This window comes from Sorex araneus, chromosome 5 (assembly GCF_027595985.1).
Source record: "Sorex araneus isolate mSorAra2 chromosome 5, mSorAra2.pri, whole genome shotgun sequence".
Lineage (NCBI taxonomy): Eukaryota > Metazoa > Chordata > Mammalia > Eulipotyphla > Soricidae > Sorex > Sorex araneus.
Window position 1 is genome coordinate 98,112,092 of NC_073306.1, and position 27,472 is coordinate 98,139,563.

Here is a 27,472-nt window from a genome sequence, read left to right on the forward strand (position 1 = left end):
CTAGGGAAAAAGTCAATGATGTGATCATCTTTAATAATGTAAAAAATACCCAAGACACATTAAATTTTGACAAGCAGGTTATGGGGGTGCAGGGCTGGCTCAGCTGGTTCAGAGCATCTGCCCTGCAGGCCTGAGGTACCTTGAATTCAATGTCTCTGGCTCTGCTGTGTCAGATCTCAAGCACCACAACAAAATGTGCGGTCCTGAGCAAGCACCACAGTTTAGAAATGAGCGTGACCACTGTGAGTAACACATCCAAGTGTGTGAACCACAACTGAGTGTTTGGTACCCAGTCTGCACAACAATAGTAAAGGGAAGGTGGAAGTTCAAAAAGCAGTTATGAATAGTTGAATTTCATTTTTGTTAAATATATACCCCCATGCCTGGCTGTCTTCACTGGGGCCCCTCGGAGCGGGCGGGTTGAGTTTCCCTCCCAGCCTCAAGTAGAGCCCCAGCAGCAGATCACCTCTGAAACCCAGCCACAGCCATGCTCAAGGTCCCTCTCCACACGTTCAGAGGAGCCTCATGCATGAAGGAACCAGCAGAGGAATCCAGGTGTGCAGGACCCGAAGCTGAGATCTCCAAGGGTGCTGGGACAGGGAATGGGCCTCCTCCACCCAGACCCCATTTTCCAGTACCTTGGCAGCCACACCCACAAACTGCCCCTAGCTCTGTGTAATCCCATCAAGGCCAAGATCCAGAGACTATAAAACAATGCTCCCAGAAGCGCGTGGCCACATTTGGCCAAGAGACCTCTTCTAGCCTAGTTCTCCCTCTCAGAGAACCTGGCAAGATACTGAGAGCATCCTGCTCACACAGCAGAGCCTGGCAAGCTTTCCGTGGCATATTCAATATGCCAAATACAGTAACAATGATGGGTCTCATTCCCCTGACTCTAAAAGAGCCTCCAGCACCACTGGGAAGAATGAGTAAAGAGAGGCTGCTAAAATCTCAGGGCTAGGATGAATGGAGACATTATTGGCCTCCACTTGAGCAAATTGATGATCAACAGGATGACAGTGATACTGTGATACACATAATAATATAAAAATAATTCTCAAGGGGCCAGAGCAATAGTACAGTGGCTTGGGCCTTGTACGTGGCCAATCCGGGTTCAATTCCTCATATACCATATGGTCCCCTAAGCACCACCAGGTGTAATTCCTGAGTAAAGAGCCAGGAGTAACCCCTGAGCATTGCTGGGTGTGACCCAAAAACCAAAAAAACAAAACAAAACAAAAAATAATGATCAAGCCATAGAGGTAGTATAGGAAGTAAGGCTCTTGTTTGCCTTGTGTGTTACTGACCCCGGCTCGAATCCCAGCACAGCATATGGTCCCACAAGGACTTCTGAGCACGAAGTGATCCCTGAACACCAGAGGCAATAGCCCCAAAATAAATAAATAATAAATAATACATATAGCACAGTGGGTAGGGCATTTGCCTTGCATACGGCCGACCAGGGTTCGATTCCTCCACCCTTCTCGGAAAGCCTGGCAAGCTACCGAGAGTATCCCGCCCACACGGCAGAGCCTGGCAAGCTATCTGTGGCATATTCGATATGCCAAAAACAGTTAACAACAAGTCTCACAATGGAGATGTTACTGATGCCCGTTCGAGCATATCAATAAACAACGGGATGACAGTGCTATAGTGGCAGTGCTACATTAAAGTTCTAAATGTCTAACATTAAAGTTCTAAATGTCTAGCATTTAAGATTGGTTAAGTAATTTGTGAGTACACCAGTAAAATAGAATATCATAATACTATTTTTTGTTTTTGGCTTTTTTGGGTCACACCTGGCAATGCACAGGGGCCACTCCTGGCTCTGTACTCAGGAATTACTGGCTCTGCACTCAGGAATTACCTGGCGGTGCTCAGGGGACCATATGGGATGCTGGGAATCGAACCCGGATTGGCCGCGTGCAAGGCAAACACCCTACCCACTGTGCCATCTCTCCAGCCCCACATAATACTATTTTTAAAAATAAGGCAATGTGAGAAATATTTTCTTTTTTTTTTTTTTTTTTGTTTTGTTTTGTTTTTGGGTCACACCCGGCGATGCACAGGGGTTACTCCTGGCTCTGCACTCAGGAATTATCCCTGGCGGTGCTCAGGGGACCATATGGGATGCTGGGATTAGAACCCGGGTCGGCCGCGTGCAAGGCAAACGCCCTACCGCTGTGCTATCTCTCCAGCCCCTGTGAGAAATATTTTCAAGATACATTGTTGACGGAAAAAAATTATATGCAGGAGTGCTAGGGAATGCGGCCATTACTGAGGGGGACATCTATTCACATAAATATGTGCGTAAGCAAACAGCATATCCTTGGTAACTGTGTTTGCCCCCGAAAGGGGCTTGGGTGGTAGGAGGGGAACACACACCTCTTGCTTTCCCCCTCTTGTGGGGGCGATGTCCAAGTTCAGAGGGCTTGGGGACATGGTGCTGCTCCAGCCCTTGGTGGTAGGGATTAGCCGGCCACCCCAGCTCTTCTGTGGGTTTTCAGGGTTACACTTAGAGAAGCACAGGGACCCAACCTGGATCAGCCATATGAAAGGCATGCACCTCGACTCCTTTACTATCTCCCCAGTACCCCACCTTCCAGCCCCATTCTGTCACCACTTTTAAAGTAGATAACATTCCCAGAGTTGCATTTCCAATTTCATCTTTATGGCCAATAGCTCATCATTTGGTCCTAGAAGGCGTTCAATATAATAATGACTCAGCAAAGTGGAGCAAGTTTGGGTGAAGAGATTCAAGAAGTTGATTGCTACCTAGTGACTATGGAAACAGCAATTCAGGCCTCTATTTGACAGGCGGGGAGAACAGTCGTTTGGATAATACACCCAAGATATGTTCTGTCGACATTTGACTTATGCAACGACCTCTGTGTAACACCCACGCATTCTCTGGGTCTGAGAGTAAGAACAGCTCAGCTTTCCTCAGCACTGTCTGCATGCCACATCCTTCTTTCTGTGCCTCAAGTATCATCTCTGAGCTGGAGCCCTCAGATCTCATCCTGGTCATTCTCATCTTCCACTCGGGCTCACCATTCTGCGGAAACAGTGCTCCCCATCATGGAGCCACTTCCCTGTCTGAAGCTACTTTCCTGGACCATTAGCTTCCAACCCACCTCTCAGAGCACTTCATATTGGATGTTAATTTTTTTTTTTAATTTATATTTTATTGAATCACCATGAAAAAAATACAAAGCTTTCAGGTTTAAGTCTCAGTCATATAATGATTAAACCCCCATCCCTTCACCAGTGCACGTGTTCCACCACCAAGAACCCCAATATACCCCCCTCCCACCCCTCGCACCTAAGTAGCTAATGATCTTCACTTTATTCTCTCTATACTTTCAATACATTCAACATTTCAATAGAGAACTCACTATTATTGTTTGGAATTTCCCCCCAACAATCAGGCCTGCTGAAAAGGCATCATTTAATAACTGTTTTCATTGCTGGGAATGAAGACTCTATGAGCTCGTGCAGCCACTGTCAGAAATTTGGATTTCTGATATTTTAGCTCAGTTCACAGTCTAGATGCATTTCTGTAAGAAGCTGCTCTGGGTGCCAAAATGGGTTAGAAGACCTCTCGGATCACAGTCTTTAGGAGCAGAGGGTCCTCGGGTGTTAATTTTAAGACGTCTGACTCGAGTGTTTTCAGGATAAAATGATTCTTACTTCTTTCCCTACTTTTAGCTTCGCCCAAAGGAGGGAGAGCTGAGATATTGGACTGTGAGTCCTTTGAGGTAAATCTACATGAAATAATAACTACCTGCAAGTTCTTGTGGGAAACTGTTCACATAATCACACAAGGATGTCAAACACCTAGCACAGAGCCTGCTCTTACTAAAAATGAGTGTAAGAGTGCTCAGAAACCACTTCAGATGCAATAATGAAGTCTCTAAGAAAGTTCTCAGAGCAGGCCAGGGCTGCACTTCAGTCGTAGAGCAGATCTCTCACATATGTGAGATCCTGATTCAGAACCTGACACCCTCTGCAACCTCCCAACTTCCTCCCAAAAAACAGTGTCTAGCATATGGCCAGCACTTAAGCTCCTCAGCCAGGTGTCCTCCAAATCCAAGTGTGAGAGACTACGAAGATAAATGAAGGTGGTTATGGTTGAACTAATGAAACAGCCCGCTCTGGCAATAGTGTAAAAATATTTCATTATTGCATCTGAAGTGGTTTCTGAGCACTCTTACACTCATTTTTTTTTTTTACACTTAAAATTTATCTTTATTTCACAAGATCTAAATTACATCATTTCATCCCTTCTATATATACTTTTAACACATACAGGTGCAATGCATATATTTTTCCCTTCAAGTGCTGAGTATCTTAATGAAAGATAATTAGAACAAATCACCATTTACCTTAATTAGTATATTATGTTATATATGCTAATTGTGGCTTTATTTAAAGTTAAGTTAAATTACTCTAAACATATAAAAATTTAAGAAACTATTTTATAAGAAACTATAAAAATATTATAAAATCTAATAATGGGAAGGAACCTGGTATGAAGATAAAATGTACTTTCTCCAGATATATCTATAAATATTATACTCCATGCATACTTATTTCCTTCATGTCATAATTCGAAGACTTTTATATATTGTCAAAATGTCGTTAATATGATAAATATGGATCAATAAACAAAAAATGTTACCTTTAAAAACAAGAGATGGATAGAATCCATACCTTTTTCTTCATTATCCTTATATCTAGTGCTCAAAAATTCAAATATACATCTATTTGAATTATCATCACAATCTCATAAGTTGCCACTATTACCACCATTCAAGGGGGGAAAAAGTCTTACACTCATTTTTAATAAGAGCAGGCTCTGTGCTAGGTGTTTGACATCGTTGTGTGATTATGCGAACAGTTTCTCACAAGAACTTGCGGGTAGTTATTATTCTCAGCTCAGTTTCTTTGGTGGTTACTGTGAAGAAGCTGGTGTCTGGCAGCATGAAGGCCACCCACCATGAGCAGAGCTTCGAGGTCACCCTGTTGGGGGCTCTTTGGCTCCGGAGATGAGCTGGCTCCAGACCAGACTCTGGACTTCCTGGTCCTGTTCTCCTTGATTCCTGGACTAGGATAGTCTCCAGGCTTCAGAGGAAGTGCAGAGAGTTGATTCTCATGTACCGGGAGAAGAGAACATAGAGGTGGCGGAACCAGAGCAGCTGACTGCGGTGGCAGGACATGGCTCTCTAGAAGAATCCAGAAGGTTGTTTCTGTTATTTTCTGTCCCAAGTTACTCCCATACCCCCTGCAACAGCCCTCTCTGCCTTCTTTTAGAGCCACAATAAGTCTCCAGGTGTATCTAGCTGACCTCTCCCTCCCTTCTTACTCTCCTCTTACTCTGATAGCAGCAGGCGATGGGGCAGCACCTGAGCACTCAGTCTCCATGCAGCACCTCAATTTCAATCACTCTGGAGTTGGGTACTCTGTCACTGTGTTTCTTTTGTTGCAGGTTATCATCTACAGCAAATGGAGAACTGAGATCTGGTACTCCAGCTACCGAGTGACTCTGGGACCTGCAGCCTCCATTGCTGCTGCTGTTCCTGCTGTGGCAATGGCGCCTCTTGAGCTCCATCCCTGGACCTGGCCTGGAGCCTGCATCCCTAATCTCTGTCCCAGTATCTCATAATGCAGCACATGCACATGAAGCACATGTTTAATGGGAAGAGAGCGGGAGTACTGGGCTCCTGTGCCACTGACTGAAGGAAGCTGGACAGTACAACCACTTCTTAGTAGAATGAGCAGCTAGACTGACAGTACAATGAGCAGGGCTCTGGCCTTTGCAGTTATATCCTTGCCATGCCATACACTTCATGTAATATAAGCCCTGACCACCACTGGGTATGCCCTCTGCAAAAAAGAAAGGAAGAAAGGAAGAAAGGAAGAAAGAAAGAAAGACAGAAAGAAGGAAGGAAGGAAGGAAGGAAGGAAGGAAGGAAAGAAAGGAAGGAAGAAAGAAAGAAAGAAAGAAAGAAAGAAAGAAAGAAAGAAAGAAAGAAAGAAAGAAAGAAGGAAAGAAAGAAAAGAAGGAAAGAAAGCACAGTATCTAGTGAGGGAAATAGCTATTAGTATATTATTCAGACCTAGTGTAGTTCTTTTTTTAAAAGACAGATAATAAAAACAGATTTGGTTAAATATCAACAAATAAGTCTCTCTAGGTGTCTGTTTTTCTCCATCATAATTAAATTGTTTTATTTCTTCATTTATTTATTTTCAGTACCAGGGATGAACCCAGGGCCTCTGGTGAGGCATTAGCTTTGCTTCTGGACCACGTGTGCTGCTGTCTTTCTTACACATGCAAGGCAAGTCTCTAGTGCTGAGCCATGTCCCTGGTCCCTAAATAGTTTACAGATCTATATATGTAAATCCATAGATCTCTAAATCTATGGGTTTATATTTAGATCTGTGAAAAGCTCATATATATAAAAAAAAAAGCTGATATATCTGTGGTAACATACTTTATATGATAGAGCTCTATAGCCACAGGATATACTCAAGAAAAATATTTTACATATTAAATAGGAGATGCAACTAAATATTTTGTGGAAGGTCACACCTGGCAGTGCTCAGGGGCTCCTCCTGGCTCTGTATAGGGGGATTGCTCTTGGGGGTGTTCTGGGGACTATGCAGGAGTGGGGGTTGAACACAGGCCTCTTGCTTGTGAAGTACATGCTCAGCTCAAGGGGTTACTCGACAGAATCAGGAATCGCTCGGGGGTGAAGCGGGGAGATGAAGGCCCCTGAATTTAGTGAGTCCCGAGGTCTAGCCAACAGCGTTAAAACAGATGCTAAACCACTATGCAAGATCCTTGGTTAGGTCTCTACAGAGGTAGGTTTTGAGAAGTCAGAGGTTCTGAGAAGTAGATCTAGATGGGAAGTGTCCAGGAACTTACAATCCTCACCTTGGCACGTGCCACTTCTTCGCTGGTGAGCACGAAGAGGACATCCTGGGTCTGGCGCAGGGAAAAAGGCAGGTCTAGAAAGGAGATGTACTTGCGCACCATGTTCACCGACTGCAGTGTGAGTGCAGAGCACCCTGGGCAGGGAGGAGAGGAGCAAAGTCTAGTTCCTTCCAGGCTGTTTCCTCCCTGAACATCCTACTCTGTTAGGGCACACACCACGCAGGACAAGGCAGCGACCATGGAGCTGCTGGAAGGTAACTCTGTGCACTGAGCTGTTCTTTGCTCATTGATCTCAGTCTGGAAGAGTAAATTCCTGCCTGACGCTTTCTTCCTGCTAGCAAGGCTAGTGGGCTGGTGGAGGTTGGAACCTGGTTACCTCAAGGTCAAGGACAAAGGGACAGAGACTGAAATCACCAGGGACCTGGTTCCTGCTGTGCCACTGAAAGTCTGAAACTTGTGAAAGCTGGTAACCTTTGTAAGCCTCAGTTTCTTAGCTGCGGGTGTTGAGAGGGGCCAGGGATGCAACTCAGGCATGGTACTTGCCTTACATGCATGAAGCCCTGAGTTTGATCTCTGGCAGTGAAACAAACAAAAATAGGAGTTTAATAGAATAACAGCATCGGGAGTGTGGGATGTCTCTCTCAAACAGAGACCTAGGGACCAAATGATTTACAATCTTGTTCCAACGATTCAGCTTGGAAAGCTCAGTAAGTCCACACAGAAAGTGCATATGGTACTTATGTCTACATTCATACAATCATCATCTCACTTCTGTGAGGGCTGGGTGTTATCTCCACTGGCTGGGGAAACTCCATATATGTGTCCTTCAGTAAATGGCTGATTGAAGGTCAAATACCTTCCACTGAGTGAGGAGGAGGAAAACCCTAGTTTAGGTGATTAACCCCCAGAAGCTACCCAAGCCTGCTACTTAATTGGGGGATGGAGTTAGAGTTTGGATGGACAAACTCTAAGAAGTAGAGTGGTGGAAATATCTATGCTTTTTTGTTTGTTTGTTTGTTTTTGTCTTTGGTGAGAGTACACACAACTAGCGGTGGTCAGGGCTTACTTCTGGCTCTGCACTCAGGGATGACTCCTAACAGTGCTCAAGGGACCATATAGTATTGCAGGGATTGAACTGGGACTGGCTCTATGCAAGGCAAGTGTGCTACTAGCTGTACTATTGTTTGAACCATGTTTCTAAGTGTGTCTGTGAAGGTGCTTCTGGATGAGATGAGCATTTGATGGTGGGCTCAGAGAAGCAAACTGTTCTCCTCAAAGTGGATGAGCATCAGACAGTCTGTTGAGGTCCTGAATGAAATAAAATCAGAGGGAGACTTTTCTTCCCCCAGCTCCCACCCCATTCAGTGCCTGGGATCAAACCCAGGTACTTCATACATTTAAAAGCAGGGGCTCAACTTGTGAGCTACATCTTCTGCTTTTTGGCTGGCTTCTTTTTTCCTTATTATTATTATTATTTTTTTACTTTTGACAACACCCACCAATCTCAGAGGTTACTCCAGGATCTGCACTCAGGAATTACTCCTGGTTGTGCTTTGGAGACCATATAGGATGCTGGGGATTGAACCTGGGTCAGCCATGTGCAACGCAAGTGCACTACCCAAGGTACTATCTCTGGCCTTCTTCCCTTATTTCCTTCCCTCCTTCCTTCCTCCCTCCCTCCCCCTCTCTCTTCCTTTTTTTCTCCCTCCCTTCCTTTCTTCTCTCTTTCATTCTCTTTTTCTTTCTTACACCCAGCAGTGCTGAGGTGTTGAGATCAAGCCTGGAGTTCCTGCAATGCCAAGCATGTGCTCCCAGTCTGGGAGCAATATTCCCTGCCTTTTCCTGGCTTCCTGAGCTGGGCTATTGGTCATCTCTTGTTCTTGGACTGGGAAAACTAAGTTTACACTACAGAATCCCAGGGATTTGGAATCTGATCAAATTGCATCTTGACACCCTGGGTCTCCCACTTGCAGACACCAGAGAATTGGATTTCTCAGGCTCCATCACTACACAAACCAATTCCATACTGTGTGTATATATATACAGGACACAGAAGAGGAGAAGAAAGTCATCTACATGTTGTTAGGAAATCATACAGATTATATAGGTTACATGGATATCATCTCTAACTGGCTCTGTACCGCTGGAGAATCTGACTAGCACATCTGCTTCCCCTCCCCCAGGACTGCACTGGCTTCAGGGCAGTTCCCAGTGGACGCAACCTGGGCACCTCCCCTGAGGCACATGGGGGTCAGGAAGTATTTCCTATTTCTTCTCCCAATCACTTCTACATAGTCAGAGGCAGCCTTCTCTATTTAAGCATTTTACCTTAATTTCTCTCTCTCTCTCTCTCTCTCTCTCTCTCTCTCTCTCTCTCTCTCTCTCGTGGCAGTCCTTAGTGCCCAACAGAAGCCACTCTCTCTGCTGAACAGCATCCTGACTGCAGGGTTTCTCCTGCTGTTACTTATAGATGACAATATGGCCCAGTCGCCATCGCTGTGGCAGCACCCAAGCGCTGTGGGAGGAGAACTGCACGTGAGTTGCTGGGACTAGGGCAGTAATGCCTCAGCATCTTCTGGAAGATGCTCTTTCTGCAAGTCTGGTGTGCTTGAAGGGTGTCGATCTTTTTCTTATAGGGACTAACAGGGGCCGACTGTTCCACAGTCAGCAGTCTGGGGATGGTAGTGGTGGTGGCGGTGGCATGAGGGTCACAGATCAGACTCAGGGCCTCACATATAGTAGGTCCCTGTTTACCATTGTAACTGTTGACCCACTCCCCAATAATTATCTTAAAGAAACAGTAAGCTTTACAATAGTGACTTATGAAAGGCCTTACCTTTAGGTAACTTCCCTTCAGAATGCAAGGACCTGGAGGAGAGAAAGGATGAGTGACTGGATCATTTTTAGTTCCTTTTTTTCTTTTTTCTTTTCTTTTTTTGCGGGGGCAGCCATTCCTGCAGTGCTCAGGAGACCATGAGGTACTAGGAATAGAACCCAGGCTTCCTGCATACAAAACATGTGCTCCAGTCGTTTCAGCCTTTGCAAAGTCACCATATAGCTTTCTGGACTCTATGGCTCTGGCTAGAGCTGAAATGACCAGGATGGGTCACTTTTTGAGGGGCAAACATCAGGAAGCTAGCAATGGCTTTATGCATCCATTATGAAGCACTCTGCTCCAAGTTTTATCTAATAGGTGACACTTTGTCCATTGGTGACACTGATCACTCAAAGTTTTCTTTTGTGAAACTGTAATGTGAGTATGGTGAAAAAATATTAGAAAACATTAAGTTACGTTGGGCTGGAGATGGTACAGTGGTCTCCTAGAACCACAAGAGTGATCCCTGAGTGCAGAGCTAGGAGCAAGTCCTGCAAACCACTGGGTTGGCCCAAAAATGAAAAAGAAAAGGTTTTTTTTTTTAAAGTTCCTTCTTATAGTTTTCTTTCTCCCTTTTATGTTTTCCATACCTGCCATCTACTAGGGTGGGCTGTCTGTGCTCACTGCCTGGAGAAGGGGGGGAATGGAGGGTGAAATAGGCAGTTCTGGAACTCTTGGGAATAGGTGGTTAAGAAGAGAAGAACTGACAAATCTACGGGCTTGAATGAGGCTGAGAAACAGGAGAAACCTCAAGAATCCCAGATCAGAGTGATGTGTCCCACGATCCTGGTGGAGCCTGGAGAGGACTTGAGTTTAAGGCCATCAGGGTCGCCAAGGAAAGATCTGGACACATGGGATCTTAATATGATGGAGAGAAGAAGCGCTGAACACTCTTGGGGGCATCACACTCAGAGTGAAGAAAGAATCTGCATGGAGTGAGCTGGGGAGGGGTTTGGAAACAGGAGCATGGAAGGGTCTTTTGGTGGACGAAGCCAGGAGGAGACTAAAACATGGCCGAGAGGGCCGGAGGGAGGACAATTCTGGGGAAGTCATGTGAAGTGAGTGATGTACTGTGCTGCTGCGTCAGAGCTCAGGTTGATTTATCTCAAGCACAGTGACTCCTCAGTGCATAGTGAGGGGCCAGAAGTGTTTAAAGTTTGGGGCATTCCACCCTCTCCCAAGGAAGACAGCCCAAAGCAGTTTTGTCAAAATGAAGTTGTTCTTGAGCTTCTTTGCAGAGACTGAAGTTGTCCTTTGTTTTCACCAAGTTCCATGATGGGACAATAGAGAAAATCCTACCAAACACACCTCAAGTGGTCCCAAAGTGTGCCTGTGAGGTTCTCTTGGTTTGTCTGTAACCGGCTAGTCTATTGCCATGTAAATACTGAGTGAAAAATGACAAGACCCAATGTGCCCTCAGAATTGGGTGGATTCTAGTCCTCCTGGGATCTCTGTTCACTGGTTTCAGAAATCTAAGGCTTTCATTCCCGGGTTACCTCATTGTCTAGATACTTGACCCCCCCCCCAAAAAAAAACACACACAAAAAAATCACCTGGGGTGTGTGTCTTTTCTGAATCTGAAAGGACCGAGGCCCACAAGCAACCTTTCTTCTTGCCGTGTGGTCCCTGGGGGCACAGTTAGTTCAGGAGAGAATTCCTGCTTCCTCTCTTTCCACTGTCAAGGGAACAGGAAGAAATCTCTGGAAAGTGTATAAATAAGAATGTCTAGCACTTTCCCAGTGACATACAATTAGGGATCAGGTCAGAAGGTCCTTATACTACTGTAGACCTCTCACATAGCAGATAGGAAAATGAGGGCTGATGCAATAGTAGAGTGGGGAGGGCATTTATTTGCCTTGCATGCAACCAACTCGGGTTCAATCCCCGGCATCCCATATGGTCCTCTAAGCACCTCCAGGAGTAATTCCTGAATGCAGAGCCAAGAACCACTAAGTATTGCTGGATGTGGACCCAACCCACTGCTTCCCATTCCCCCGCAAAGAAAATAACTAGGACTCAGGACTCCTGGATTTTTGTTCTCTGCCATCATATGGTCTGGTGTGCTGGGAAAACCACTTAACTTCTTTACTGAAATGAGATGCTGGGACTTGAGGAGTGAGAGATGAGGTTTTTCCAATTTCACGTTTCACTATTCCAGACCAGGAATGTAGCCTTGTTAAAGGAGTTTGTAAGTTTATAAGTTCACAAGTTTCCCTTCCCTACCTTTGTACCTAGGCAAGCTGCAACACTGTTGACAGTGCTCTGGAGAGGCATTTCTCTGGGTGAAATGTGGCATATGTTTGGGTGACCCTCAATCACTCATATCTTAGAGGTTTACATCCATCTGTGCTTAGGGAGACCAGGAGGTGCTAGGGAGGGAACCCAGGGCTCTAGTGTGCAAAGCATGAGCTCAGCCTTTTGAGTGATCTTTTCAGTTTGAGGGTAAATTATTTTTTTAAACTGGTAAAGTGTATTTATAGAAACTGTGAATAACAAATGAAATGTTATATGTATTACTTATTATGTAAATATTATATATGTTCTTTTCCAAAGAAATACTTCAGATAGTGTGCAAAACTTAAAACAGAAAAAAGCAAAGTGAATGTGGCTAAAGGAATAAAAAAATTGAGACAAGAAAATGCACAATTGGGGCTGGAGCGATAGCACAGCGGGTAGGACATTTGCCTTGCACACGGCCAACCCGGGTTCGATTCCCAGCATCCCATATGGTCCCCTGAGCACCGCAAGGGTGATTCCTGAGTGCAGAGCCAGGAGTAACCCTTGTGCATTGCCAGGTGTGACCCAAAAAGAAAAAAAAAAGAAAATGCACAATTATTCACAGAACTCAATTTTTAAAGTCTTGCACATGTGCAACATGGAATTGAAAACTTGATTCTAAAAGTTTTCTATGGTCAAAGGAATGAGAAAAATAAAATCCATTTGTCTTACCTGAGAGGTTAAAAACTGTAACCACGTAGGAGATGAAACATTAATAAGACTCAAGATTCCTTGGGGGAGAGGGGTGGAAAGTATAGCAAGTAAGGACCTTGCCTTGTATGTGACACACATAGGTTTGACACCCGAGCATCCCAAACAGTTCCCCAATCCCGTCAGGAGTAATTCCTGAGTTTAGAGCCAGGACTAACTCCTAAGGACTAACCCTTGAGCATGGGCCCTATGTGGCTCACAAAACAAACAAAAATACTTCTTGTAGGGAGGATATGGTGAGATGTGGTGATCAACGTAGTCACAATGCTGACTTGCAACAATTCAGTAAGACATTTCCCGGGGCTCAGATAATGGGTGGGAAAGTGCTTTAGAGACCATCTACCCTGAGAAAATGAAAAAAAAAAACCCTATCTCCACCCCCATACAGAGGATCCATACCTCACAGCTGTATACAGAGCGATGTGATTGTTGTGGCCGCTCACTCCCCTTGCATCAAAAGTCACCACCTGCAGAGAAATACAAGGCTTGTTTTTATTTCTGTGTGTCTTCTATTTATTTTTGGTTTGGGGGCTATACTGGCAATGCTCAGGGGTTACTCCTGGTTCTGTGTTCAGGGCTCACTCATGCCAGGCTTAGGGGACTATATAGGATGCTGAGATTAAAACCCGAGACCGTCAGTGCAAGGCAAGTGCCCTACCTGCTGTATGATCACTCTAGTCACTAATTTTTGTTTGTACTCTGTGTGTGTGTGTGTGTGTGTGTGTGTGTGTGTGTACCTGTGTGTGTCTGTGTCTGTAATTTTTCTTAACAGGAATGAATCTACAGTTGTCTTTTTTTTTTTTTCGGTATAAATCTTTCCTTTGTCAAACTGATTCTCAGGTACTTGATATTTGGGGTACAATTATAAATGGTTTAAAAATTTATTTTCTTGGGGTTTGAGAGGTAGTATAGCAGGTAGGGTGCTTGCCCTGCATGCAGCTGACCCACGGTCAATCCCTGGCATTCCATATGGTCCCCCAAGTACCACCAGGAAAGATTTTTGCGTGCAGAGCTAGGAGTAATCCCTGAGCATTACAGGGTGTGGCCCCTTGCCACCAAATAAAACAAAACATTTAAATATTTATTTTCTTCCTTATTTGCATATAAAAAGTTAATTGATTTCTGAATATTGATTTTGTAGCCTGGCACTGTATTAAATAGGTTTATTGTTTCTAGAAGATTTCTGGTGGAGTTTTCATGATTTTCTATCATGTCATCTGTGTATAGGCATAGTTTGACTTCTTTACCAATTTGAATCCCTTTCATTTTTCTTTCTTGCCCAATCTCTGTGGCATTTAATACTATATTAAATAATTTTTGTCTTGCCATTGATCTTAGAGGACAGGAAAGGCTTTTCACCACTAAGAATATTAGTTGTGGGGGGCCAGAGTGATAACACAGAGGGCAGAGTGTTTGCCTGGCATGTGGTCACTCTGGGTCTGATCCTAGCATCACATACAGTCCCCTAAGCCCCACCAGGAATGACCTTTGAGCACAGAGCCAGGATTAAATCCTGAGCACTGCTGGGTATAGTCCCAAAAGAAAAAGCATATTAGCTGTGGGTTGTGATATATGCTGTTTTCTATACTGAGGAAAGTTCCTCTATCCCCATTTTCTTGGATGTTTTTTATTATCATAAACGGGTGTTGGGTCTTGTTGAATGCTTTCTCTATATCATGAAAAGAATTAACATAATTAAAATGACAAGCCTACGCAGTGTACTATACATTACAATTCCTATTGACATTATCTGTGTGTGTGTACTGCTCAGGATTGAACCCAGGTCCCCTCACACACAAGGCAAATACTCTATCATCAAACTATATCTCAGATATCCCCCCCATAGCATTCTTTAAGGACATGGAAAAAATACTAATAAAAATTATATGGAGTAATAAAGCTTCCCTTCCTTGTAGAATGGTGAGATCCTGGTGGTGAATCTGTAATACAGCTCGAGGAGGATCCTGATGTACTGAGTTTGAATGCCCTGTTTGGCTAGGGCTTTGATGACCGCTTCAGTCTCAACAGAATCAAAGGTCTTCTTTAAATCAATGAACGTTACACAACAGAATGGCAGCAGAGGGTTTTGGCAGGGTGATACCATTTCACCGAAACTCTTCAGTGCTACCCTCGAGAATGTCATGCAACAACTTGAATGGGAAGGAATGGGAGTGAAGATTGACGGTCGGCAACTACACCACCTCCGCTTTGCTGATGACAACGTTCTAATAATACCAAACATTAACCAAGTGGCACAAATGCTGGCCGACTTCGACCATGAGTGTGGAAAGGTCGGACTGCAGCTGAATCTCACAAAGACAATATTCATGAGAAACGGATTACTTCCTGATGTTCCATTTACTGTCAATGGAATGAACATCTCTGAATGCAGCAGTTATGTGTAACTAGGTCGAGAATTCAACATGATGAATGACCTGGCACCTGAACTGCGCAGGAGGAGAGAGCAGTGTGGAACACCTTCAAGAGCTCTAAAGAAGTTAAGAGGATGAAGAACCTCTGGCTCCGAACACATATTTTTGACTCCACCATTCTTCCTGCATTAACATACACCTCAGAGACCTGGGCCCTATGCAAACAGGATGAGAACGATATTCGGGCCTCCCAATGAGGAGTAGAAAGAGCTATGCTTGGAATATCATGTTTCACTCAAGTGAGAGAAGGAATCCAGAGTTCTGACCTCCATCAACAAATGAGGATCAGGGATGCTGCCTTGTTGCCAAGGTGTCAAAATCAGATGGACCGGACACATAATGCAATTTGAAGAAGACCACTGGACTAGAGCCATTACTGACTGGATTCTTTGGGATGTCAAAAGAACGCCTGGCTGCCCACCTACAAGATGGTCACACTTCTTTGTCAAGACCTTGAATGTATGGTTTGAGGCTCTTCATGTTCCTGGAGCGAGCAGATGCCACTGGGCTACACTAGCATGCGAGGGAAAAATGGAGATGTTACTGGAGCCCACTTGAGCAAATTGATGAGCAATGGGATGACAGGTGATACAGGTGATACAAGAATAAAGCTTCCCAAATATCCAAAGTGGGGCTGGAGTGATAGCACAGCGGGTAGGGCCTTGCATGAGGCCAACCTGGGTTCAATTCCCAGCATCCTATATAGTCCCCTGAGCACCGCCAGGAGTAACCTATGTGCATCGACAGGTGTGACCCCAAAAAAGAAAAAAAAATCCAAAGCAACATTGAGGAAAAAAGAAGACAGGAGGCATTTCTTTCTCTGACTTTGACTTTAAGTTATACTGCAAAGCTACAATCATCAAAACTTTGTGGTACTGAACAAAAGGCAGGTTCTCAAAACAACAGAAAGGATTGAGAGCCCAACTAGACTTTCAACTTTGCAAACTTAATCTATGACAAAGGAACTGGGTACATGAAATGGAGCAAAAAGAAACTCTTAAACAAATGGTGGGAAAACTAATTAGCCACACACTAAAAAAAATTCTTATCTTACAACACACACAAATGTTAATTCAAAATGGATTATCAATCTTGACATTAGACCTAAATCCATAAAATACATAGAGGAAAACATGGGTAGAATTCTACACGATATTGACTTCAGAGGTATCTTCAATGATCTGATGTCATGGGGTAGGAAAACAGAAGCAAACAGACAAACAAATGGGACTACGTCAAACTAAAAATTTCAGCACTATGAAAGAACAATGACAAAATAAAAAGTCTTCTTACAGAGTCAGAGAAAATATTTGCTCATCATAAAACTGGAAAAACTATTTATAAATCTTATGCTTAAAATTTATAAATGACTGCTTAAGATTTATAAATGACTCACAAAACTTAATAAAACAAACAACCCTATCAAAAAAGGAAGGAGGAGCTGAACAGATATTTCCTCACAGAAAACATACAGATGGTAAAGACATTAACAATGAGGTATCACCGACACCAGTGAGAATGGCATACATCAATCACAAAGAGTAGGGAAAAACTGCTGGTGGGGATGTGGCAAAATAGGGACCCATATTCACTGTTTGTGGAACTGTCGTTGTGTTTAGCCTCTGTGGAAAACAGTATGGAGATTTCTCAAAAAATTCACTTTTATCACTTGTCATCCCATTGACCTTCAATTTGCTTGAGTGGGCACCAGTAACGCCATTTGTCCCTGTCGCGTACAAGTGTAGCCCAATAATATCTGCTCGCTCCAGGGACAGGAAGAGCCTCAAACCGTTCATTCAGGGTTTTGACGAAGAAGTCTGACCATCTCATTGGTGGGTGGCCACGTGGTCTTTTGACCTCCCGTGGAATCCAGTCGGCAACAGCTCTAGTCTAGGGTCATCTCTGAATTGCATTACATGTCCGGCTCATCTGATTTTTGACAATCGGGTAAACCTTGGCAAACGAGACAGCGTCCTTGACTTTCTTTTTTTGCTTTTTGGGTCACACCTGGCGATGCATAGGGGTTATACACTGGCTCATGCACTCAGGAATTACCCCTGGCGGTGCTCAGGGGACCATATAGGATGCTGGGAATCGAACCCGGGTAGGCTGCCTGCAAGGCAAATGCCCTACCCTCTGTGCTATCACTCCAGCCCTGCGTCCCTGATTCTTGACCGTCGACGGAGGTCAGAACTTCAGATTCCTTCTCTCACTTGAGTGGAATGTGTTACTCCAAGCATAGCTCTTTTCAATTCTTCTTTGGGATACCCGAATAGCATTCTCATCCTGTTTTCATGGGGCCCAAGTCTCTGAGGCTTATGTTAGTGCAGGAAGAATGGTGGAGTCGAAAAGATGTGCCCGGAGCTGGAGATTCTTAGTCCTTTTAACCACTTCTTCGATGCTCTTGAAGGCGTTCCACGCTGCTCTCTTCCTCCTGCGCAGTTCTGGCACCACTACCTCCACCACCACACTCCATGCTGCTTTCCGAACACTCAGGCCGAACCTCACGCATGAGTTCCAGAACCTCACGCATGAGTCCCACAGAATTGGGTAAAGCAGAACTTTCCAAACTTGGACTCCAGGCTCAACGAGACCCAGAAATAACAGAAATAACGTCCTCTGTCTGCCTCCTCCAATCTCTGGTGCTCCAGGGATCAAACCCAGATGCCCCACCCTACTGGAGTCAGATAAATACCTCACCAGCAGACCTCCACTACCTCCACTACCCAGCCACCGCCACGCTCAGGCTGCTTTCCGGACGGCAAGGCCGCAAACTTAATACCCATTTTCCATAATTTTCGCACCACATTTGATGTGCTTCAAATATGGTATGAATCATGGGAACACCTGTAAGGGCAATTGGAGGCTGCCCTAAGAGCCTCCATCCCTCTTGGAGAGCCCAGCAAGCTACCGAGAGTGCCCTACCCACACGGCAGAGCCTGGCAAGCTACCGGTGGCATATTCGATATCCCAAAAACAGTAACAACAATGGGCTCATTTGCCTGACACCGAGAGAGCCCCCAATACAGCAGCATTAAGAAGGATGAGCAAGGAGAGACTGATAAAATCTCAGGGATGAACTAGACTGCCAAAACAAAGAAAGACTAAAATGACTGTCTGTACTTTCAACACACATACACTGGCATCAGAAGCATCCATAGAGGACCTGATGGTGCAAGCGCAGAATATCAAGTATGACATCATTGTTCTGACCAAAATGAGAAGGCATCAATCACATCATGCCATTTTCGATACTGGAGAACTGTTCCTCGGAACATGTGACAACAGAGGCATCGGTGGCGTCGGTGTCCTTGTTAACATGAACTTGGCCATGAGCCAAGTTCATTTGAATGCCTGACAACCTGAATTGGACGATTATGCTTGAATAGATGTGGTTCACTGATGGCAGTTTCTATCTTCATTGTCTACGCACCAACATCTAACTACGATGAAGAAGAAATTGAGAAGTTCTACATGAAGCTGCAGAAGTTCTATAAAGAAGACCACACCTTCTACAAGATCATTGTTGGTGATTTTAATGCCAAGATAGGACTGAGAAAGTTGCCCGAAGAACTCCACATTGGGTCCCATGGGACAGAATGGAACGAACAAGGTGAGAGACTGTCTGAGTTCATCATGTTGACCAAGACCATCCATGGTAACTCACAGTTCCAGAAGGCTGAATCTAAACATTGGACATGGATGTCTCCCGGTGGATAGTTCCACAAAGAAACTGACCACATCATATTCAATGGAAGGTTTTGCCTGACTGATGTCACTGTTGTCCCAAAATTCCAAATGGGATCGAACCACCGTCTCCTTTATGGAAAATTCTACTTCACAGAGCAGGGAGAAAGGACTGCAAAGTTTAAGTTTAAGAAGAGAACTCCCAGAATGACCACCAACTGGGAGCTCTTTGGTACTATTGCAGCAACGTGGAAAGATGCCGTCATTGATAATATCAACGAGGAATAAGATCAACTGGTTCAGCAGCTCCACCTCAAAAAAACTAAGAATAGATTTTCATATAACTCAGCAATTTCATAGCCCAGCATCTACCCTACAAACACAAAATCATTAATTTGAAATGATCTTTGCACTCTTGTGTCACTGCAGTGCTAGTCACAATAGCCAAGAAACAACCCCAATGTTCAAAAATGGATAACTGGATGTGTGTGTGTATGTGTGTGTGTGTGTGTGTGCCCAATGGAATATTCCTTAGTTAGAAGAAAAGATGTAATATTGAAAATAAAAGAAAAGATGCAAGTGGGATGGTACTTGAGGATAGAATGCTGAGAAAAATAAGTGAAAAAAGTAAAAAGGAAAAATACTTAATGATCTTACTCATATGTGGACTATAAAAAATATTATAATAGGCCCTGAGAGTCTGTCTGTAGAACTAAGTGGGCAGAGGGATGGAGATGAGAAGGATCTTAGAGATGACAATAGTGGAGGGATGTTGCTGTTCTGATGGTGGATATCCCAACATTGTATTTTTTTGTGGGGGGAGTTTGTTTTGGGGTCATACTCAACTGTGCTCAGGACTTCTCCTGGCTCTGTCTGTGCTCAGGTGACCATAGAGAGTGCTGGGGATCGTGCTGGGGATCGAGTCAGGGTCTGCTGATTTCAAGGCAGCCTCTTTACCTCTGTATTATCTCTCTGGCCACCACAACACTGTATTCTTAAAACATTAATATTAATCTTGTTATAAATCATGATACCTGAACAAAAATGAATACACTTTTTTAAAAAAGAGAGAGGAACAAAGATATAGCTCAGTGGGCAGCAGTGCATTCTTTCATGCAGAAACTGGGTTCAATTCCCAGCATCAAATGGTTCCCTTTGCACTGCCAGGAGCAACCTCTGAGCAACAAGTAGCTCCTGAGTACTGTAGGGTGTGGCCCATCAACAGAGAGGAGAGTGGGGGAGAGAGAGGGAGAAAGAGACAGAAAGAGAGAGAGAGAGAGAGAGAGAGAGAGAGAGAGAGAGAGAGAGAAAGGGGGGCTTTCACTTGTGCCTTTCTGAATACGTTTCCTATTGCCTCAACTTCAAAATGGCTATGCCCATCCCCCTGGAAAGGAGAGTGCTATCCTGAACCCCAGGGTTTTGCTGTTTGCTTTCATTACTGGTCAGTGGAACAGAGTACAATTTAGAGTGACAGAAACTTGAGTTCAGAATATTTTTGTTCTTATCTTCCTAGTCACTTATTAATGCATTTGGTTTGATGTGGACTCTGCTCATGTAGCTGTTGCCTACTCTAATGGTCTTTCCCTGCCACCCCTCACAGTCCATTTGAAACTGTGGAGGGCTCAGGGAGGGCGCTGAGGCAGAGTGCCTGCCCTCCACGTGTAAGCACATGGCTTGGATCCCTGGCACCATTTTCTATCTGCTGAGCACAATCACAGAAGCACTGCTGTATGGACTCCTGGTTCCATAACAAAGTGTGTGATCGTTAAGCAGTGCAACCAAGTGTGTGACCCATGTCATTGCCAACAGCGGTAAAGGGAAGGGGCAGGAGGGAAGAAAGATCATGAACTTTAAACCATGCTGACTTCATGCAGACAATTCTCTGTCATGGGAGAGCAACCAATATGACACACAGCTGGGTGTGGCGCCAGGGGCTGCACAGTGGGGTGGGAGGGACCAGCAGCTGCTGATTAACAGAAAATGGAAAGTTCTTTCAACTGATCTTGATTTAACAAACTATAAAAATAATGTAAAAACAGAAGTAGGGGAGATAGTGAAAAGGACTGTCACATACAGGAGGCCTGAATTTAGTCCCTGAGCATCACTGGTGTGCTTTCCAAGCAAAATAAAACCAAATCCAAAATAAGAACACATTTAATGTGTGATTATTTTCACACACAATGACAATCACAATATCCCGTTAATCACCGATTTCTCGGGCGGGCTCAGTAACATCTCATTTCGTCCTTTCCCTGAGATCTTAGAAGTCTATCTCGATTTGTTGATCTCTGTTTCTACTAAATTGCTTAGTTCCGTGTCATCTTTGAAGATACCTTTATCTTCAATATCGTGGAGGGTTTTTCCGACCTTGTCTTCAATGTACCTTATGGTTTGTGGTCTGATGTTGAGGTCTTTAATCCATTTTGATCTGACTTTTGTGCATGGTGTCAGGTCGAGGTCTAAGCCCATTCTTTTGCATGTGGTTGTCCAGTTGTGCCAGCACCATCTGTTAAAGAAGCTTTCCTTGCTCCACTTCACATCTCTTGCTCCCTTATCAAAGATTAGATGATCATACATTTGGGGTTGTGTGTAGGGATATTCCACCCTGTTCCATTGCTCTACGGCTCTGCCTTTGTTCTAGTATCATATTGCTTTAATTGTTACTGCTTTGTAGTAAAGTTTGAGGTTGGGGAGGGTGATGCCTCCCATCCTAAAAAGCTTCTGCACCGCAAAAGATACAGTGACCAGAATACAAAGACTATCTACAGAATGGGAAAGGATATTCACACAATACCCATCAGATAAGGGGTTGATATCAATGGTATATAAAGCACTGGTTGAACTCTACAAGAAGAAAACATCCAACCCTATCAGAAAATGGGGAGAAGAAATGAACAGAAACTTTCCCAAGGAAGAAATACGAATGGCCAAAAGGCACATGAAAAAGTGCTCTACATCACTAATCATCAGAGAGATGCAGATCAAAACAACCATGAGATACCACCTCACATCACAGAGACTAGCACACATCCAAAAGAACAAAAGCAACCACTGTTGGAGAGGATGTGGGGAGAAAGGGACCCTTCTACACTGCTGTTGGGAATGCCGACTAGTTCAGCCCTTTTGGAAAACAATATGGACTCTTCTCAAAAAATTAGATATTGAGGGGGCTGGAGCGATAGCACAGCGGGTAGGGCGTTTGCCTTGCACGCGGCCGACCTGGGTTCAATCCCCGGCATCCCATATGGTCCCCCAAGCACTGCCAGGAGCAATTCCTGAGTGCAAAGCCAGGAGTAACCCCTGAGCATCGCTGGGTGTGACCCAAAAAGCAAAAAAATAAATAAATAAATAAATAATTAAAAAAAAATTAGATATTGAGCTCCCATTTGACCCAGCAATACCACTGCTGGGAATATATCCCAGAGAAGCAAAAAAGTATAGTCAAAATGACATCTGCACTTATATGTTCATTGCAGCACTGTTTACAATAGCCAGAATCTGGAAAAAACCTGAATGCCCTAGAACAGATGACTGGTTGAAGAAACTTTGGTATATCTATACAATGGAATACTATGCAGCTGTTAGAAAAAAGGAGATCATGAATTTTGCATATAAGTGGATCAGCATGGAAAGTATCATGCTGAGTGAAATGAGTCAGAAAGAGAGAGACAGATATAGAAAGATTGCACTCATCTGTGGTATATAGAATAACAGAGTGGGAGACTAACACCCAAGAATTGTAGAAATAAGTACCAGGAGGCTGACTCCATGGTTTGGAGGCTGGCCTCACATTCTGGGGAGACGGCAACTCAGAGAAGGGATCACCAACTATAATGTGGTCGAAGGCCATGCGGGGGAAGGGTGTTGCGGGCTGAATGTGGGCTACAGACTGAACACAGTGGCCACTCAACACCTTTATTGCAAACCACAACAGCTAATTAGAGAGAGAGAACAGAAGGGAATGCCCTGCCACAGTGGCAGGGTGGGGTGGGGGGAGATGGGATTGGGGAGGGTGGGAGGGATGCTGGGTTTACTAGTGGTGGAGAATGGGCACTGGTGAAGGGATGGGTTCCTGAACTTTGTATGAGGGAAAGATGAGCACAAAAGTGTATAAATCTGTAACTGTACCCTCACGGTGATTCACTAATTAAAAATAAATAAATTAAAAAAAAAAAAGAAGTCTATCTCGGCTTGGCCCTCCTAACGATGTTGCACTGGGGGCTCTTCAGGGTCAGGGGAATGAGATCCAGCTTGTTACCGAATTTTGCATATGAAACCATGGGAATCTTGCAAGGCTGTCCCATGTGGGCAGGAAACTCTCAGAAGATTGCCAGTTTCTCCTAGAGGGAGAAGAAGGCTAAAGATATCGCGCAGCTGGCAGCTGCTTTGCGGCTGCGCGCTTCTGAGAGCTTGCTTTTAAGTCTCTCTCTGGATGTTGGCCGTTGATGGGATTACACACACCTGGGTTCCTCTGCCGGTACCTTCATGCATGAGGCCTGTCCGAACGTGTAGAGAGGAGCCTCCAGCATGGCTGTAGCTTGGTTCTGGTGGTCTTCAGCCGCCGGGAGCTCTGCTCGGACTGGGGAGGGAAGCTGGAGCCCATCCCCTCCGAGGGGCCCCGGGGAAGACAGGCGTGCGGGGAAGAGACTCTCTGCCGTGATTATTTTAAATAAAGGAAAACTGATATGAATGAACTGGCTCAAAGGGTTGGAGCATATATGTTTCTTGCTGGAGCCCTGGGTTTAATTCCCAGCACCACATGGTCTTGTGAGCACCAAGCTAGGAGGAATCACTGTGCACTGGCACATGTGGCCTAAAAAGAACTACAAAAATTGATGTTAATGAATTGATTTCAGTTGTGATAGTGGTCATTTAATTATAATTGTGTTTAAAAGTCAATCTCTTTTTGAAGTATCACTGTCATCTCGTTGCTCATCGATTTACTCAATCGGGCACCAGTAACGTCTCCATTATGAGACTTGTTGTTACTGTTTTTGGCATATCGAATACACCATGGGTAGCTTGCCAGGCTCTGCCGTATGGGTAGGATACTATTGGTAGCTTGCCCGGCTCTTCGACAGGGATGGAGGAATCGAACCCGGGTTGGCCACGTGCAAGGTAAACGCCCTACTGCTGTGCTATCGCTCTCTCTTTTGGAAGTACATATTAAAGTATTTAAATATGAAATATGATGACAAGGAATTATTTTGAAATAGCCCAGAGGTTGGGAAAGTTAATATGTTCAATGGTTACCTCTAAAGGAGTGTGAGTCCTGGGGAGTATGCGAGTACTCCATGTGGCTCCTCTCACCCCACCCTGGGAGCACCACAATCAAATGTGTGAGTACCACAACCCAGCCCACCATCCCCTGCTCCCCCAGGATCAGGTGGACTTTAACAACAGCAGTAAAAGACTAGAGCAGTGGTTTTCTTCTTCTTTTTCCCCTTTTGACCCCTCCAGCAGTGCCAGGAAGACCATATAATGGGCTCAAACCCAGGCTCCTAGTGTAAAAAGCAAGCATGCCGGCCCTTTAACTCAATGGTCCTAGAGTAGTAGTTTCCAACCATCAGTTTGTGAGCCAGCACTGATGTGCAGGTGTGAATCCACATGGAGTGGATTTAACACGAGTCTCCAGAGTGTCTCAAATTCAAGCCCACTGCCTTCAGTGCATGGGGATTGGGGGCAATTTCCATAGTTCTGCTGGAGAACATTACTTTGTTAGAATGCAATTAGTGACTTAGTGGCTAAATCACTTTTGAAATTCTCCAAGATCTTGGTTTCTTTCTTAGCCTACATTTTGTCATCTCCCCCTTTCTTTGTGTCACAATGAGGGCTGAAGGGTTGTTAGCTACCTTGCATGGCTGAAGATGGCGACATGCACAGACAGTCTTCTCAGACTCCAGTCCCTCCCACTCAGTTGCCTAAATCTTTGTTCAAAAGAAGTCTTACCCAGTTCCCAATTAGCAAGACTTGTCATTTGGGCATCTTGAGTGTCTCCACGACCGTCACTCTTCACAAGGGGCAATCTGCCCCAGGGACTTTGACAGTCTGGAGCCAGGGTGGGGAGGTCAGTGCTGGGGAGAGCCGACTGAGTATTCCATGATGCGCTGGACAGCTTCCACATCCAACCCTGCATGTTCACAGCTGCCTAAGAAAGCAGGGAGAAGAGCACAGAGCAGCTACTCGGGATGCGCTGCAGGTGAGGTCTGGGCTCAGCTACGTCTGCCTCCCTAGGGTTGTAGTCCTGAGAAGTTCTGACTTGAATCTCATATTTGACTCCTAAGCCAGAGGACTGAAACCTCTGGCTTTCACATTTAGCTTGCTGGGAAGATAATGCTGGGACACATGAGCCTCCAATAGTTCCCAGACAGAGAATGAAATCAATGCAAAGGGTGAGATGGAGAAGGTAATGCCATGTGCCTCTCTGCTTTACTAAGACAGACATGTATTCACTGTGGCCTTTGGGAGCAAAGTTTCAGTTGTATTTCTGTCAGTAGACAACACAGATACTTTAATATATCAATGCAGGGCTGGAGTGATAGTGGAGCAGGTAGGGTGCTTGCCTTGCATCTGGCTGATCTAGGTTTGATCCCAGCATCACATATGGTTCCCTGGGCCCCACCAGGACCAATTCCTGAGTACAGAGCACTGAGCACTGTTGGGTGTGGCCTCCAAACAAAAACCAACAACAAAATCTGCTTCTAGGAAAGGTCAATTCACTCAATGAATTTCTCGTTCAAAAAAATAAATAAAAATACTTAATTTAAAAAAAAAAGAAGTGAAAGTGGTAAAGGAAGACTTGAGTATCTGTGGTAAATGAACACTGTATGTATGAATCATTAACATTATTATAAACCACATTTGCTCAATAAGAAATATATAGGGAGACAGCTCTGAGGGCTGAGCCCATGTGTTGCAGGCAGGAGTCTCAGGGTACTACTTGGTCCTCAGGCACCAAGCTAGGGGCATCCCTGAGCCCTGACATGTCTAGCACCAAAACCCAAAAGACCAAAACCAAAATAAGAACTTAAACCAAAATATTACAGTTTTTAAAATAATTAAATTTGGGGGCCTTAAATGGATGAATAACACATGAAAGATTATTACTGGATAATAATAATACCCAATAATTATTATTGGGTAATAATAATACCAAAGTAGAGTGCTTGCCTTGCACATGGCTGACCTGGGTTTGATATCTGGCATCCTATATGGTTCCTGAGTACCACCAGTAGTAACCCTTGAACTCTGGGTGTGGCCCCCCTAGCCCCAGAAAAGATTACTGTTTTTCAATCTTTCCACTCTCTTAGATGTGGACTGTAAATATTCCTGATAACCTTAAAATTAACCACTTAAAATTAACCACTGTAAATATTCCTGATAACCTTAAAATTAACCACTGAGCTGGAGAGATAATACAAGGGATTAAGACACTTGCCTTACATACAGCCGATCATGGTTCAAACTACTGGAAATGGTCCTCTGAGCATCACCAGGTGTGACCCAGAAATAAATCAAAAACAAAAAACAACCGCCACACCCAATAAAAAGGAAAGAAGAAAACTGATGACAGGCATATTCCTGTCCAGTGGATCCCAGATAAATATTCCCAGATTTATTCTGTGTCTCAAGTAAATCACTTGTACCACTTGTCTTCCCGTTGATATTCGATTTGCTCTAGCGGGCACCAGTAACGTCTCCATTTGTCCCTGTAGCATGCTAGTGTAGCCCAATGATATCTGCTCACTCCAGGAAGAGCCTCAAACCGTTCATTCAGGGTTTTAACGAATAAGTCTGACCAACTCGTTGGTGGGCAGCCATGCGGTCTTTTGATGTCCCATGGAATCCAGTCGGTAACAGCTCTAGTCCAGTGGTTGTCTCTGAATTGCATTACATGTTTAGCCCATCTGATCTTTGGTCTTGGCAAAAGAACAGCGTCCCTGATTCTTGATCATCGATGGAGGTCGGAACTCCGGATTCCTTCTCTCTCTTGAGTGAGATGTGATACTCCTAGCATAGCTCTTTTGATTCCTCTTTGGGATACCCAAATAGCGTTCTCATCCTGTTTGCGTAGGGCCCAGGTCTCTGAGGCGTACATTACTGCAGGAAGAATAGTGGAATTGAAAAGATGTGCCCAGAGTCGGAGGTCCTTCTTCCTCTTAACCACTTCTTCAATGCTCTTGAAGGCATTCCACGCTGCTCTCTTCCTCCTGTGCCGTTCTGGCGCCATGTCGTTCCTCACGTTGGGTTCTCGACCCAGGTACACATAGCTGCTGCATTTGGAGGTGTTCGTTCCATTGAGAGCAAATGGAGTGTTAGGGACTAGTTCATTTTTCATGAGCATCGTCTTGTTGAGTTTCAGCTGCAGTCCGACCTTTCCACACTCGTGGTCGAAGTCGGTCAGCATTTGTGCTGCTTGGCTAATGTTTGGCATTATGAGAACGATGTCATCAAGTAAGTATGATGCTTTAATATTGCTTATGACCCAAATATTCTCAATGTAGTGAATATGATCTTATTCTCTCTGTCTCTGTCTCTGTCTCTCTCACTCTC

General features: G+C 44.4%; 1 protein-coding gene and 1 pseudogene across 3 annotated transcripts in view; both read right to left on the reverse strand.

Annotated features, from left to right (window-relative positions):
- Nucleotides 1-3,323: 3,323 nt before the first annotated feature.
- PIGL (phosphatidylinositol glycan anchor biosynthesis class L) overlaps nt 3,324-27,472 on the reverse strand; it is an 80,624-nt gene continuing 56,475 nt past the window's right edge. The window contains exons 4-7 of one of the 3 annotated variants that reach the window (XM_004616303.2): nt 13,200-13,267; nt 9,774-9,805; nt 6,938-7,071; nt 4,992-5,225 (exon numbers count right to left, since the gene is read on the reverse strand). In XM_004616303.2, the coding sequence (XP_004616360.2) occupies nt 5,127-5,225; nt 6,938-7,071; nt 9,774-9,805; nt 13,200-13,267 (333 nt within the window). In that variant the 3' untranslated portion in view covers nt 4,992-5,126. Of the gene's footprint in view, nt 5,226-6,937; nt 7,072-9,773; nt 9,806-13,199; nt 13,268-27,472 lie in introns of all 3 variants that reach the window. The other 2 variants (XM_055140190.1, XM_055140188.1) reach the window with 2 other exon arrangements.
- LOC129405370 (small Cajal body-specific RNA 13) lies at nt 9,319-9,611 on the reverse strand (annotated as a pseudogene).